The 16,863-nt window shown below is 40.9% G+C and overlaps 1 protein-coding gene and 2 non-coding genes across 4 annotated transcripts; 1 reads left to right on the forward strand and 2 right to left on the reverse strand.

Annotated features, from left to right (window-relative positions):
• Positions 1-4,688: 4,688 nt before the first annotated feature.
• Positions 4,689-16,849, forward strand: prox3 (prospero homeobox 3). 2 transcript variants are annotated; one of them, XM_029455331.1, is made up of 8 exons: positions 4,689-5,032; positions 7,108-7,195; positions 8,051-9,873; positions 9,981-10,088; positions 11,358-11,470; positions 11,967-12,072; positions 14,183-14,378; positions 16,638-16,849. In XM_029455331.1, exons 3-7 carry the CDS (start codon positions 8,053-8,055, stop codon positions 14,354-14,356), a joined length of 2,322 nt encoding a protein of 773 aa, XP_029311191.1. In that variant the 5' UTR covers positions 4,689-5,032; positions 7,108-7,195; positions 8,051-8,052; the 3' UTR covers positions 14,357-14,378; positions 16,638-16,849. The 2 variants fall into 2 exon arrangements, with proteins under 2 accessions (XP_029311191.1, XP_029311190.1); XM_029455330.1 differs by lacking the exon at positions 16,638-16,849 and having other exon boundaries at positions 4,690-5,032; positions 14,183-15,734.
• Positions 10,727-10,800, reverse strand: trnai-aau (transfer RNA isoleucine (anticodon AAU)). Its single transcript has one exon. It is a non-coding gene; the product is annotated as a tRNA-Ile (tRNA).
• Positions 13,342-13,415, reverse strand: trnai-aau (transfer RNA isoleucine (anticodon AAU)). Its single transcript has one exon. It is a non-coding gene; the product is annotated as a tRNA-Ile (tRNA).
• Positions 16,850-16,863: the final 14 nt, after the last annotated feature.

Consider the following 16,863-nt stretch of genomic DNA (forward strand, 5'->3'; position numbering starts at 1 on the left):
CAAAAAAGGGAGGCCGTGTGAGGAAAAGGCTACCCTTTCTCTCACCAGATGAGAAAAAGAGGGGTTGCGGGGAGCGAGAGATAACGGAGAGGATGGAGGAGAGGAAAAAAGGAGGGACATGATTAGAGGATAAGCAGAGATCATCCCTCCATTGTTAAAGGGATGGAAATACTGACCCTCCCTCTTCCTCTATTTTCATCCTCCCGTACGGGTTTTTTTTTTTGCTTTGTTTTTGAGCATTGTGGTGAGCTTGAAGAGGATGGAGGGATGGCAGAGAAAGCAAGAGATAACATTGCTCCATCCTGTTATATATCCCTCTTCTCTCATCTCTCCACCTCTCTACCTTTCTCTCCCTCTTTCTAGTGCTGCACCTGTGTAATGCAGAGGATGTGAGATAGAGAGGAAGATGGAGAGACAAAGAGATGGATGGAGGGAGGGATGAAATCAGGGGGGGGGGGGAGTCGAGCCTCGCAACATTAGCATGCTGAGAGTGTCAGCACTCTCCTCTTTTTCTCTCCCTCCATCCCCATCCCTCTTTCCATCCCTCCCCCTGTCTCTTTCTCCTCACTGGTCACTGCAATTATACCATCAAAACACTCCAGCCTGAGAGCATAATAGCTTCCCCCTGTGTGTGTGTGTGTGTGTGTGTGTGTGTGTGTGTGTGTGTGTGTGTGTGTGTGTGTGTGAGTGTGTGTGTGTGTGTGTGTGTGTGTGTGTGTGTGTGTGTGAGTGAATGTGTGTGTTGTCATGAGAGATCAAAAGAAAGAGGTGTGTGTGTGTTTGTGTGTGTGTGTGCATAATTTAGTGCCATGCATGGTGCATTACATGTGCATGTATGACATAAAGGGCAGCTGTTGGTGTGTGAGTGTGTATGCCAAAACCTGGATTTGCAGTATGTGTGGGTGCATGGGTGCATGAGTGAGTGTGTGTGTGTGTGTGTGTGTGTGTAAGTATCTATTGAGTCCTACCGGCTAGAAAAACTGCTTCTCCAACCTCTGACCAAACACACTCTTAAACGCAAGCTAAGAGACCCACTTTACATGCGTGTGTCTATTTACACACACACACACACACACACACACACACACACACACACACACACACACACACACACACACACACTAATGGATGCACACAGGCATACAGTCATGGCTTTGAGACACAAACCGTTATGACCTACATGCCCAGTGGGTCATCATTAAGCCAAATAGCTCACTCTGACACCTTTGGCTGTCCACACACACACACACACACACTCCCTGTTTTTGTTTTTGTTCCCTCAACTTCCTCTATCCCTCTCCCCTTCCGCCCTCTGTCTCTTCCCTTTTCTCTCATTCTCTAACACACACACACAATCCCCCCTCTATGAGCTTGTTATTCCTATCTGTCCGTTGGTTTCTCTGTCACCTTGCCCTGAGCTATTTGAGTACACTTCTGTCTCTCTCTCGCACTCCCATCTCTCCCACATAAACACACTCATTCTCTGTCTGCCTGTCTGTCTGTCTGTCTCACCCCCATGCTCTGTTTCAACCTGTCTCTCTCTTTCTGTTACTGTCAGTCTTGACATATGTTGTCTGTCTCTCGGTGTCTGGTTCACTTTAACTCAGGGCCTGATAGTTAGGTAGAGAAACATCGCAGAGTTTCATATGTGCGCATGTGCAAGTTTCATATTACGTTTACTATTTGTCGCTGATATTTATTTAGTTCTTATCATTTGTATATTTTAAATGCTTACTTATCTTTTTTGTCTCGTGTATTTTGTTAAGCATGTTGTAACCTTGTTGAGAAGAGTGCTGTACAAATACAGTTATTGTTATTATTATTATTTTGATTCTCCGTTTGGTTTGCGTAAAACAATAAGCTCAAAGAGGCTAAAACGCTCCGTGGATGTGAGCTACAGATTTGGCGCTATCGTCAATATGACCTCTTTCACATTACACATCGTCCTTTGACACGTTGTTAAAATGCATATTGATTCATGCAGCTGTAATTAGGTCTCCATACCTCACAGTCCTTCGCTTTATGCTATTGCTCTGACTTGTTTGTTCCTCTTTATTATGGCTAACTCTCCCCCGCTCTCTCCCTCTTTCTGCTTCTCTCTGCTTTTTCTTTCCTGCCCCTCCCTCTCTTCCCCTCTTTCTCTCCCCATCCCTCTCTCCCTGTAAGTAAATCAATGAACATACACTTTATGCCATCTATTGATCCTTTCATATCTATCTGTCCTCACCCCCTCCTGCTCTTGCCCTCTCAGTTTTTCACTCTACTCTTCCCCCATCCTTTTTCTCACCCCTCTGTCTCCTTTGAATTATTATTTTTTTTACCTCCCTCTCTCTCTCTGTCAGTCCCTTTCTCTTTATATCTCTCGCTCTGGGACGTCCTATTTATATGGCTGGCACCTTCATGCTTGTACTGAAGAGTGTGTGAGCGAGAGAGAGAGAGTGTTTGATGTTGGTCTAAGTGGTTAACATAATATGAGCCCTCGGAGAGATGGCGTTCCCGAACTCACGCACACACACACACTCGCACACAATTTTAGGCTTTTTGGGTAGGCTTTTTCTGTGAACAATTTGTGCTTTTTAGTATTCTCTAGCTTGTGCAGCAGATCCATGTATTATCCATCAATTGCATTCTCCCACTCTGCCACTCTGTCCAATACACACTCGTGAACACACACTTTTGTGGCTCGACCGCCTCCCTAGAAAAACGTGGTATTATCTTTTGTTATTTATTATTGCAGATGGAGCGATGGTTTCATGACCTCGCCGTCTCTCGCCCTCCTCCCTCTGCATATGTTTTTATTTATTCAGACCTTTCTCTCTTTCCTATCCTCTCTTCTCTGCATGTTTATGTTTATTCAGACACATATCCCTCTTTTTCTCTCCGTCTCTCCCCCACCTCTCTCTCTCCGTACCCGTGTGTCCAGCTTTTGTTACCAGCCTCGTTTCCATAACAACTGCGACCTTTCTGTCAGTGCCTAACCATTTTTAATCAGAAGTAGAGAAAGACAGAAAAGAGATGAGACAGAGAGAAGAAGGTTACTCAGGGGATACATTTGATGGATGAAAAGGGAAATATTGCTCAAAAAGATATAATAAGAAGATGTGAACAAAGTGGGAGACCCTGTCAACAGTTTGGAGGCTTACACTCCAAGGAACAAGCGCTGCTCAAGGTCAAGGATCGACTTTAAAGTTTAAAACTAAATGTCTCGGTGTTGTTAAAGCAACAAGGTTGAGATAAAATACTAAAAATAATGATGGTGCACCTGAAAGGCTGCGATGAACAAGGTGTTTTTAGTGCTCTGCCTGCCTTGGATTGATTTCAATACTATGAAATATTTCAATACTACAGAATATATCTTAAGTATGTGTCATTTGAGTTGTTTTAAAGTTTAAATGTGAGGGCAGATGAAATACAACACAACCTTTGCACTTCACAAAATGTTCCATTTTCATCACCTTTTACAATTTGTAATATAAAACGCATACATTTCTCTTTACATAGAGGCTATTTTGGAATAATGTCTACAGATCAGCTCAGAGAGAAAGACAATCTTCCTCAGAATATTTTTTTCAGTTTCAGCTGTAGAGAAGGTTATTCATCACCAGGATTTAAAGGGACGTGTCAACCCCAAACAATGAGTGCAGGTGTTTCTGGGAAGCTGATTTTGGAAAGAGTCTCCTGGATAATGAGTGGGACAGCAACACCAACAAAGCCAGGGAGGTTTAGGATTAATCCTAAATGGCATTATATTTAAGAACAAAACTGTCCCTCCATAATGTCTTTCTGCATTCTTGGAATACAATCAGCAGCAGAACTTGAGCCGCTCTTTACTGAAGCTTCTTCTTTTTAGTGCAAGGAGATTCTTCAGTGGATTTCAGACGCTGTCGTTGGATTCGGAGTGTAAACTTTTACATTTCCTCACATCTAGAACACTTTCTGGACCATATTGGAGATGACGGGGTCCAGGCCCTTCAGGGACTTTACACACCAGCATGGACAAAGATCTCAAGGTACATTTCCAGGTACTGACTGCATATCTTAATATTTAATATGACATTCTCCCATCATTATGCCTGATTACACTTGTTATACATACTTGTAAAACCTTCAGTCTTGTTTTTTCCCCATGTATGTTTTAAATTAAATGAACTTTTGTATAATTTATTAAATATTTGATTCTCTTGCATGTGTTGGAAAGTTGTAAAAGAGCGTACATATTTGTATCATGCTCCTTTATCCTTGATTGTTTGACTCTTTAAAAAAACAAAACGATGAGTAATTCTATTATATATGATCTGTTACCTTAATTCTGGATAGTTTACATTGCAACAAACTGTGTGAGTGTCTGCTTTCTGTTGGTTTCAAATAAGATTCCTGTGATGAGATAAAACTGTTAATGAATAGCCCGAAGGTAACATTTACAGTTCTGGAGGTGAGAATATTGTTATCTGTGAGTCCACTCACGTAATGTGGCTTCAGCATTACACACTTTGTTTGGCTTTAGATGCTTTTTAGTCTTGGTCAAGGTAGACTTCTGTGTTTGTGAAGTGAACAAGTATCTGCAACAAATGTGTGTGTGTGTGTGTGTGTGTGTGTGTGTGTGTGTGTGTGTGTGTGTGTGTACTGGGGGTCATGCCAACCTGGGAGGGCGGACCGTCAAGTGGCCAGCTCTCGAGCCCGCCCGCCCACCGCGCGCCACTCCACACCGGGAGCAGCGCGTGAGGATGATGCCAGCCAGGGATAGATAGATGGATTGGCGAGGGAGGGGGAAAAAACCTGCACAGTGACACAACAAGAGTAAAGAGGAGGCGGTTGATGAGTGAGAGTAAAACTGAGAGAGTTGCGGAACAAAGGACAAATAAAGAGCAGAGGGGAGCAGGAAATATCCGGAAACTCGCCGCTGGCTGGTTCTTTTCTGCCCGCACCGATGTCCGAGGCCCGCCCGGTGCCAGCTGAAGACAGTCGACCGAGGCAGAGCGCACAGGAGCGGCCACTGGAGTGCAAAGCTTCCGCTTCCTCTATATGACTGAGAGTGAGTTAATTTTTTAAAACTTCTAACATAATGTTTGACATTCTCCACGTTCAATAAGCTACGACTGTCTGCTCTTTTGTATCTCTGTGCTTATTCTTTCTTTCATACTGCGACATTAGTCCACCGCTGCCAATTAGTCACAGGACTCACCACGAGCGCGCGCGCACACACGCACACACACAAACTAACAGCTCGTGCGTCAGGATGGCCATAGCGGATTCCTCTCGCGTGGCAGAACCGGCAGATGTTGCCACGCGGAAGCTTCAAACATAAGCTTCAAACATTATATAAATTATTCAAAGTAACATCATTCCCACGAGCATTGATATATATTTATATATATATATATATATATATATATATATATATATATATATATATATAGATAGATAGATAGATAGATAGATAGATAGATAGATAGATAGATGAAATATTAAAATTGAGAACATTTAGCTTTAATACAATTGATTTAAAATAAAGTAATAGATTTTTGTTTGTTTAATTATTCAATAATAAATAAAACATTATTTAGACAATAATCAAAAAATATTTAATATAAAGTTCTAGATATTCTTTATTTAATTATTTAGGCCTGCAAGCCTTATATTTAAGACACAGAGGGGTAACATGTGATTTTTTTGCCCTACGTATAAGTACATGTTATCAGCCCAGACACGCAGATTAGAATTAACAAACATAGGCCTACATTATTTAATACCAGTGAGTTGTGTGTGCTTTATTCAGTGTGAGTTGTCAGTTTTCCCAGTGACAGCTACAGCAGTCCAAGAGTACCATTATTAAGTCTAATCTAGTGGTTAACAGCTTTCATTTTCATCGCTCAGTGTTCATATTTTATGCAGCTTTCCGCTGGCTTTGAAAAGCTAATCTGTCCCTGATATAAGCGCATTGGCTGGTTTGCCATCTGGGCTGTATTATAGTAGAGAGGACAGGGCATTTGAATAATTGATATTTAGCTATTTATAGTGGGATTATTCTCTTCATGTTGCACCAGGGGCACTGGCCTATCTATCTATCTATCTATCTATCTATCTATCTATCTATCTATCTATCTATCTATCTATCTATCTATCTATCTATCTATCTATCTATCTATCTATCTATGGTGTAATCAATTTTAATTCTAGCCAGTCTAGTTGTTCAATCGGCCTAAAATTTGAAACACTGTTTCGTCTGTGTTCACATTTTGTCTGCCTACACCTCTTTTAGTCTGTCCTTACATCTGTCCATTTATCATCCATCCATCTTTCTGTTCGGTGAGCGGTAGTGTATCCATCTGAAGTGGATTAGGGGTGTTATCAATGCTAAGTAGGACTGCTGTTCACACACATTCTCTCATATGCACACACACACACACACACACACACATAGACACATACATGCTACTCTCACTCTATTTCACTCCCCAAGGACCATTGACCATTGTCAGCTCTCTCTCAAGCCTCTTTCTCTTTTGTGTGAATGTGTATGTGTGTGTGAGGGAGCGTGTTTGACGGTAAACACTCTGATCAAACAGTGCTTAACAAGCTGCCTGCACTGATAACAGAGAGAGGAGAGGAAGAGAGGATGAGAGAGGAGTAGAGAGGAAGGGAAAGGGGCGTTGGGACAGAGAGGAGGTTACATATAAAAAATAATGGATTGGGAATGTGTGTTTTTGATCTTGATTAAATAGTGAGTTGTACCTTTTTATATAATTGTTTACATTATCACTACTTTGTTATTGTGCTCCACGGCAAGTTCCACGTTATCCCCCTCTCTTTTGTCACATGCATTTTTATGATGTTTGTGCTTTCTTAGAAACAAGAAAGATAGTTTGAAACGCGGTGGGTGATATGTGACAAAGATCAGGAGCCAGATGTTAACCTACAGCTCCACCCGCAACAGCGAGCCAGTCTGTTGTCCTGCACGGACTCCTTCTTTATCGCTGTCTTCTGTTTCGGTCACAGTTTCCTCCTATGCCATGTTACAACCTTTTGAATAACTGTTTGTAACATTTAAGAAATGCATCTTCTCTGTGCTTACCTACTTAAAACTGTCACAATGTTTATATTTTGCAGCTCTATGCAAGGACGTTGCAGCTCATAATTATTACAAGTGGAAGCGGCTGTGTCCTGCGATAGGCCGGTGACCTGTTTTGCTGTCTAGGTAAGCGGAAGTCATGTCACATCTGCATCCATACATTTGTCAACACGGTGTCGTCTCCAGTGCCAAACTGGAACATTATTTGGTATTATTTCTAAGTGATGGACAACATGGCCCTAAAGTGCACTTAGGTGTTAAAACCAATTTCAAAGGTCGGTTTACTCGAATTACAAAAGAGCCGTAGTGGAGGAAGTTTAAGGTACTAATACTGCACTGTAAAATACTAATATATAAGTACAAGTCCTGTATTCAAAAGTAAAGTATGAAAGTATAATCAGGAAACTGTACGTAAAGTATTGAAAGAGAAATTAAGAAAAATGGCCCCAGTCAACCTTATACTATTATATTATACCATTAGGTTATTATTATTATTATTATTATTATTATTATTATTATTATTATTATTATTATTATTATTATTACTTATGCGTTAACATAACAGAAGGACCTAACTATTTTGTACAGGACTGCAACTAATGATTATTGTCATTCTAGATACATTTGTAATTAATAATAATTCCCAAACCTTTACAGTGCTTTGTTTTGTTCTACCAATATGAACTGAGCTAAATCAATGTATTTGCAAAATCTTTTATTTTGTGGCCAACATTCCCCTTACCCCCCTCTGATGCAAAACTAGAGATGTTCTGATGCCATTTTTTTTCTTCCAATCAGTAAACCTGCGTATCGGCCAATACCGAGTACCAATCCAATACCAGTGCAAAAATATGTACCCTTTGTGAAACATGAACAAATACATAGAGAGAATGAATGCAATAGAATAGTCAGTCATAGCTGAAAAATAACTAAAGTAAATATAAGTAATTCTGTCTTTCTCTATCCTCTGTCTCTCTGCAGTGATGGATTCCCCCACAGATCTTTTCGAGGACTCTGCTCCCCAGATTCACGCGTTTGCTCCCAATCACAACTCCACAGATCTCCCTGCTCAGCCCAGTGCAGGTCGCCCTCCTCCTGCCTTTAGATCCCCTGGCTTCCCCCTCATCCACCACCTCCTCCAGCCAGGTGGAGCCCCCAGGAGGATTGGAGGGCAACTCAACACAAACTTGAGCACACACAGACACCAGGAAGATAGAAATGTGGAGGAGGACAGAGGAGAGAGGGATGGAGAAGTGGAGCAAGTGATGGATGGAGGAGAGGAAGGAGCAATGGAGGGAGAGGACAGTTTGCTGGGGGTTAAGAAGAGGCACAACGACGCCGCCCTCGCGGCAGAGTGGAGTCAGGACGTCTTGAAAGTGAAGAGGATGAAGCTGGAGAACCGACCAAGAGATGGAGAGGCAGAGGAGGGAGGCAGGAGGCGCGAGGGAGGGAGGGAGGGGAAGAGAAGAGAGAGGGAGGAGCTGAAGGAACAGCTGGAGGAGGCAAGAGAGAGACTGCAGGCCCTGCAGGAGAAAGTATGGAGAGCTTTTGGGGAAAAGCACATGGCAGAGGAGGAGAAGAAAAGGAGGTGCAGAAACCGAGGAGAAGATGCTGGGATGATGGAGGAGGAGGACATTACTGAAGGTATGTATGATGAGGAGGACATTGATGGTGGCGAGATGGAAAAGGAAACTTTCTCCCTTCTTTCTGTTTCACCTTTTGACAACTTCCACAAACAGAGAGAGGAGAGGCAAAAAGACGGCGAAAGGAGGATAGAGAGAGGAAGAGGGTTGCACTTGGAGGACGTGATGGAGGGAGCGGGGTTGTGGTTGGATTGTGGAGGGCTGGTCAGAGGAGACTGGCATGGAGGGATGGAAGACGAGGGCGAGGAGGGAGGGCAGAAGTTTGCTCAGGCGCTGAAGGTGGAGTTGGGCAGCGCCGTGGCTCGAGTCATCGACAGAGTTCTCCGCCTTTACACCGAGATGACAGATGTCACTCCTTCCTCTCCTCCTGCCGCCATCTCTTTCCTCCCGTCCGACACAGGAAACGATGGCGGGAGGGAGAGGGGAGTTTGGATGGGACTATTAACGAGAGGAATAGGGGAGGAAAAAATGAGAGGTAAGGAGGAAAAGGCGGGAAGGCAGGATGGAGGAAGAGAGAAGCAGCTCCAAAAAAGGAGCAACGGGAGCGCCCTGCATCCAGGACAGCCTCATCGCACTGACCCGTCAGATCTGACGATGCCATTGGCTGTTCAAAGGTCACCTGACATGCGAAAAGCCCACCCACTCCTCGGCCCACCTCTCTCTACTCACCATCCGAACCTCTCCCTTCATCACCCTTCTCTATCTCGCCCTCCTCCTCTTTCTCATCCTCCCCTCATGCCTCCAGCTTCACAACCCAAGGACCTCTCCTCCTCCTTTCACCCATCTTCCTCCTCCTCTTCTTCTTCCTCATCTTCCTTTCCCGCGCCTCCCCCTCCTCCTCCTCCTCCTCCTCCTCCTCCCCCTCTCCCACTCCCGCTTCTCCACTACTCCATGCAGCAGCTTTTCTCTCGCTCTCTTCACCACCCACAGCTCCCCCACCTGCCCCCGTCCCGCAAGGACTATATGAACTCCGACCCTTTCTTGGAGTTCTCTTCTCACCCCTCGTCTCACCCCTCTTTCCCGCCGCTCCCCATGCTCGGTCACCTGGACCCCTCCCTGCACCGCCACGCTCACGGAGGCAGAGAGAGAGGGATGAGGGGAGACGGGGGGTTGAGAGGAGGAGGGATGGACGGAGGAGACCTCTACCTGACTGCTGGGGGAATATCCTTTTGTCTGCAATGGGGGAGGAATGAGGGAGTGATATATGTGTGTGTGTGTGTGTGTGTGTGTGTGTGTGTGTGTTTCTCCTTAACTGTCCTCATGTATACACCCAGGAGGGCTTGTCTCCCTGCCATCTGAAGAAAGCTAAGCTCATGTTCTTCTACGCACGCTACCCCAGCTCCAACACACTCAAGACTTACTTCCCTGATGTCAAGGTGTGTGTGTGTACCAGAGGTTATCGTAAACTAAAAGTAGAAAACACACTGTAAATATAAATGAACTAAAATTAAATTGAAAGGTCAAAACTAAAATGTAATTAAAAACTATTATAACCTTGGTGTACACATCACAGTGCTGGATCAAGATTTTGTTCATTACTGAACTTTTACAATAATAAAAGTCTGATAATATCAGCCAATATTCATGAGTTTACATAAGTGACCTTCACATTAAAATTAAATAATTTTATGGAAATGTTCACTTCATGTGCATAGGGAGAATATTTTACCGTTGACCAATATCCTACATTGTTGAGTGGTTTAATTTAATTAATTCAAAATCTTCAAAGTAACAAATAACTGTACTGAAGTAAAAAGTACATTGTTTCCCTCTGAAATGTAGTGCAGTAAAAAAATGTATTAACCTAAAATGAAAATAGTGAAGAACCTAAAATTGTACTCGAGTATTGAGTAAATGTTCGCTAGATACTTCCACCTATGGTGATATCTGCTTCACATCAAGTCATAGTTTGGAAATTGTTTTACAAAGTGCAGGTTTTCAAAGTACAGTCTGTTTTCTAGGATGTGTGATTGTTATTAGACCTTGTGCACTTAGTGCTCATTTAAAAGAAACCTGGCCAGTACGGGGATCGAACCCGCGACCTTGGCGTTATTAGCACCACGCTCTAACCAGCTGAGCTAACCGGCCATATTTTCAGTATTTTAACATGGCAATTAATTCGGTAATGATCATCTAATGGCTTGACAATCCCTCCACGAACAGTACTGACCTTCTCAATAAGCAATATATCGAAGTGGAGACAGTATTCAAGTCACTGATATTAGAAATGACAGCAAATGTAGACAGTTAACTTTCGAATTACAAACTATGAAATGAATCTTTACTGTTATTTCTGTTTAAATATCTGTTGATAGCAATATATCTGTAATAATCAAATATTAGCAGATACTATCAGCTGTATTACTAGTTGTGAAACAATGTGGTATTGTGGTGAAAAAACAATGCAAAAAGTATTTTTATTTCTTTATTCTATCCATTACAAATGTTGTGTTCACAACCAAAGAAAGAAGTGTTGTTCTCATATATTATAATGATATTAATATGTGAATATTATAACTTTCCACTATGACTCATCAAAACAACAGTGACTGTCAAGTTTATTATATAATTATTAATGTGAAATGAAATCATTTAATGAGCACCTGCTCACTTCCTGTCCTGCTGTTTTCCTGTCCACTGTTTAGTTTAACCGCTGCGTGACCTCCCAGATGATTAAATGGTTCAGTAACTTCAGAGAGTTCTTCTACATCCAGATGGAGCGCTTTGCACGACAGGCTGTCCGCGAGGCTCTCACCCGGTGGGTTTGAGTTGGCACCGGTTCACGTTAAACTCTTCTGCTGCAAAACTTCCATTGTTTGACTGGGTTTTATAGGAGCTAGCATGTTGGCACTGAATTGTTTAGCTGACACTCCGCCTGATTCATGCATCAGACGATGTGCATATGCTGCCCTGCACATTTGGTCATTGTAAAAAGAAAGAATTACAAATAGCACGATGAAAAAAATTTTTTTTCATGTATCAGGCTCAAGGCTTTCCTGTTTTATGTTTTGCAACATAAGTGTGTATGTAATGTCTATAAATATTTAAATTGGTCAAAATGTGCTACAGTGCATGCATTGTTCACCCTCAGGACTGTTAGAAATTAAATAAATTGTATTTATTATTGAACATAGTACGATGCTAGAAAAGATTAAAGAGATGGATTGTTAAAAATAATACAAGTTAAATATAAATACTACAAATGAATGTCGAAATGGATTTTATAAATGAGTCTGTTTGTCTGTGTAACCCAGGGATGGTGCACCTCGTCTGAGCAGGGAGAGTCAGCTGCGTGTGGGCCGTGATACAGAGCTTTACCGCATACTGAACATGCACTACAATAAGAGTAACGTCTATCAGGTAAGGAGAGTGTGTCAATGTGCAGCCCGTCTGTAGTCCTTGGCTGGGTGCTTTAGGAATATTTTATCGTCAGTGTAGTGAAAGTGTGATGCTTTCATATATTTTTATAGATTGGGGACCTTGAGTCTGATTTGCTCAGAGTTTTCTTCAATAGAAGTATGTTTGAGCATTTCTTTGTAAACACAAGAGCATGTATGTTCATGCATATAATAATATAACAGGATGTAAACTCTAACTGCTGTCTATAATAACATGGCCTTGATTTGTCCATTATAGGATGAGCTGTTGTATATATACATTCCCCATGTTTTATATTTCATGTGGAATAGCTGATAAACTGATGTCTGTAATACTAACAAGAGGAAAAAAGTGGAATTAGGTTTCAAGTTGTCTTAAATCTCCATTACTAAAGAGCTAAACTTAGTTTAAATCTGCTGCTATGTCTCTCAACTACTGTCATATAAAACACCCATGCTTGGTAATCTGTGTACATGCATGTGTGAAAAAGAAGATGCTGCTGCATGCACCTGTTAATGGTAGGATGCACACTATGTGCAAAATGGACGGTCAGGAATTGTATTGTCTTGTTATTTTTGTCTTCTCAGATGCTTCATACAGTATGAATTCATACAATTTATGGGGTGTTTTTTTTGACATGGTGTATAGAGGGAAATAACTCAATAAATAGATACATAAATAAATAAATGTAGGTGTACAAAAATGTAGAAATACATTTAAGATATTTATTTAAATATTATATTCTATTTACTTCCATGTACTTATTTATGTATGTATTTATTCCTGCATGCATTTATTTTTTATTTACCGATTTATACATTATTCTATTCCTGAATTAATTTATTCTTAACATCTGCATGTTTACCTTTCCTGTGAATGATTTCTAGGCAATTCTGACTAAAACTAGAAATTATTGTGAAATCAGGCGGTTAAGAATAACCATTCATCCGGGAACAGTTGTGTATTACTCATACATTAGTGGAAATAGGAATGTAAAGATAATAAAAGTAAAATTATTATAATATCAATAAGATTCACACTGTTTGTCCATTTTTCTCTAAATGGCCTTTAAAAAATGGGGTGACAATATTTAAGAGCTATTACAACAAATGAGCTCTTGAATGACAGACTAAAGAGTGATATATCAGTTTAATATAGTTTAAGAATGAGAACAGAACATTAATACTTTTCTGTCAGTGACTGTGCTCTTTATTGAGTGTTGGATCCCCTGGAGCCAATGAAAAACCACCATGGCCAGTACGGGGGTCGAACCCGCGACCTTGGCGTTATTAGCACCACGCTCTAACCAGCTGAGCTAACCGGCCACATTTCTCATCTGAAAGATGTTGATTGATACAAATAATTCTTGATTTTTGATAAAAGAATCTTGAAATATTTCACGACATCAAGGCAAAGCCAACGTTGACATACTAAATTCCCCCCCCCCCCCCCCCCCCCCCCCCCCATACTAAAAACAGAAGTCACTCAGCTCATTATGAGATTGAAAACGTGCAGCTACTCAGGTGTTTTGAGTTTACTGGCTGATTAGACTTTGCTGCAGATGAATTGATGTGTCATTCAGCAGGATGAGCGCAGGTGTAATTAATACCCTTAATGATGCCCACGCTCCATCAACGGTGCCAGGGCCCGGGTATTATGCATGCTTTCGCACAGACATGGCTCACACGTAAAAAAAAAACCTAAAAAAACAACGTATTATGTAAGGCTACCAAACAAATAAGTGAAACCCCTGTGTGTACGAACAGCCATCATGTCACCTGCTTCATGTTGACGTTATAGAACCATTGACGGTCCTGTAAATCTCTTTAAAGTGGAGACATATGCAGAAGACGTATGGCAGCATACTGTTAAATCAAATAATAAGATAATATTAGTCTTGCAGGTACTGATTTAATGTATGATTTTAACTGGTTGTTGTACACATGACAGTATTTTGCATGTAGATTTAGTTTACGTGGATTATACTAGGCTTTTTTTAAATTGTGAATTAATGCTAATTTCCATGTGTGTCCATAAAAGTCAGTAGACCTTGAAGCTTTTTATCCTTTGACATTCACATTTCTGTGTGCAGGTCCCCGAGAGGTTTATCGAGATATCAGAAGTGGCTCTGAGGGAGTTTTATTCAGCCATTTGGACCGGCAGGGACAGCGACCCCTGCTGGAAGAAAGGGATATATAAAGTTATCTGCAAGCTTGACAGTCCTGTACCAGATGCTTTCAGACTGCCTGGTTGTCCCGTTGGCTGATGATCGAAACCACTTTCATCTGGTACATGTATACAAACGCATGCATAAAACACAAACTGACGGAAAGAAGGGAATTTAAAGTATTCTCAAACTGTACAATCCCATACTGTGAGAACTGCTTATCAATTCTACTATTAGGTTCATTCAGAATTAAATCATTTTGAGGGGAAAAAGATAAAACGATAAAAGTATTTTGTTAAGGGACAGACACACTCAGTGCTGTGATAAGAGTTAAAAGAGGACAGAAGAGTTTCCAAACATCTTCACCAGTCAGCGGACTTGTGAAATCCCAGTGCTGCTACACAGTTGTGAAAATAAGAGTTTCTGCAGCTACAGAGCTGGAAAAGATGGAGAAATATGTATACTTGCTGTGAATGAGACATGTGTGGGCATCATGCCCTGGCTACATCATTCCTTTACTTGAAAATAAAACATGCATTCCCTGGCAGTTCTTTGCAAATGATTGCAATTCACAACAAATGTCGCGCTATGCATCTCCTCAGTAATCAAACGTACTGCTGACAACTGTTTACCAAGCTGCACAAATACATGTTTCAGATACTTTCAGACAAAGAGACCACAACCTGAGCACATACCTCTCAGATTAGGGGCCTCATTCTCCTCATCATCACTTTCACAGAGAGCATCCTGATAAACAGGGATATTGCTGTGTAACGATAAACAACCTTTTTGTTCTTTTACTCCAGAAACATGAGGACCAATCATAATTACTGTTACATAATATATTGGAACTGTTTGGTTAAATGTACCATTTTAAAACATGACCCTGTGGTTTCAGTCAGTGGATTTACTTTTGCTTGTAAATCCATCTCTTTGTTCTATATTGAATTATTCTTTAGCTTTTGTACATGATGGCACAATGTAATCAAAATGTAATTAAAATTCTGCCAAGAGGGATAATATATTGAATTTAAAATAATCAAATTAATGTTTTGTTGTTACCTTGATGTTCTCTATTTGTTGAAATATGTTTTGTATTTCTTTAACGTGATGCTAAACTACCGGCTGCACAGTTAGTGCGTATGGACAAATGTTTCCCAAAGGTGTTGTGGAAACTTTCACTATCTACTGTATGTCATCTTTTATCCAGAGCTAACGTGGGCTGCAGATAAATGCCTCCTCTGGCTTCATCTCAACTCTGAGAGCGATGAGCCCGTGTGTAACTCTTTGTGACGTGTTTCAGTGCATGTTTCCTATAATTGCATTACATTTTGTATGGTGAGCTCCTCTGTTTCTCTCATTGCTTTAGTCGGTCTCTCTTTTATATTGTACATATTGTATCCTTTAGATCTCGTTCGGACTTTGGTGAATTTTTTGGTGTTTTAAACTTATCAGTGAATTAAAGTGATACCAGGCCGGTGTTGTGATGTCTGGATACACACACACACACACACACACACACACACACACACACACACACACACACACACCCACACACCCACACACACCCACACACAAAGCTCTCTCAAAGCTCTCTCTCTTTGGTGCTCAGGTCCTGGTAGCCAACACTAATGCCATCACAATTTAAGCCTTTAATCTAACAGCACTAACACACACACACACACACATTCTCACTGACACTAATACTTGGATGATGGCTTTGTAAGAGGCTCAACCCTGGACTAAGTCTAGCCACCTGAGACAGCAACACACACACACATATTTTCTCTGGTATGTTAGCAATTTAGTCAAACCACAGAAGTCTTGCAGAAAAAGCTCCTGTGTTGCAGAGCTGCAAAGATTAATCGATTAGTTGTCACTTATTAAATTATAGCTAACTATACTGACAATAATTGATAATCGGTTTGAGTCATTTTTTTTGAGAAAAAAAGGCAAAATTCTGATTCCAGCTTCTTAAATGTAAATATTTTATGATTTATTTGCTCCTACATGGCAGTAAACTAATTTCTTTGAACTGTGGAATATTCTGACTTTTTATAGACCAAACAATTACTGGATTAATGAAGATAATCGTAAATTACAGCTCTACATGCAGGTAGGGCTGCATATTTTAGTTTGAAGGTTTCCCAGAACACATAAATGTTACTAACGTATGTTTGGATTGTCTTTGCCTACATTTGAATTAACCAGGTCAGATTTAAGCCGTTCAATATCAACAGCACATTGCTTTTATTAGCTGGTATCTATTTTATTTTTGCAAAGGCTTTTTTGACACTAATTTAACTTTAATGCTTTAAAATACATTGAAATGGCCTCTTTGAATTTGATTGTGGCATCCCTTTGTGTGCTTCCCCTTTAGGCAAATTAATCACGGCTGTGGAATCGGGAATGCACCACAACAAGAAAGCTATTCAGTTTTCTAAACATCTAAAGGAGCCTACAGTGACGCAGAATCGGCACACAATATAAACTCAAAGCCTAACTGCAGACTGGATACAGCCTCTCTGTGTAAACCACGTGAAGCTAACAATGTAGTAACTTTATTCTACTTTCAAAACCTCAAAGTCTCTCTTGAAAATAAACAT

This window comes from Cottoperca gobio, chromosome 18, assembly GCF_900634415.1.
Source record: "Cottoperca gobio chromosome 18, fCotGob3.1, whole genome shotgun sequence".
NCBI classification, from domain to species: Eukaryota; Metazoa; Chordata; class Actinopteri; order Perciformes; family Bovichtidae; genus Cottoperca; species Cottoperca gobio.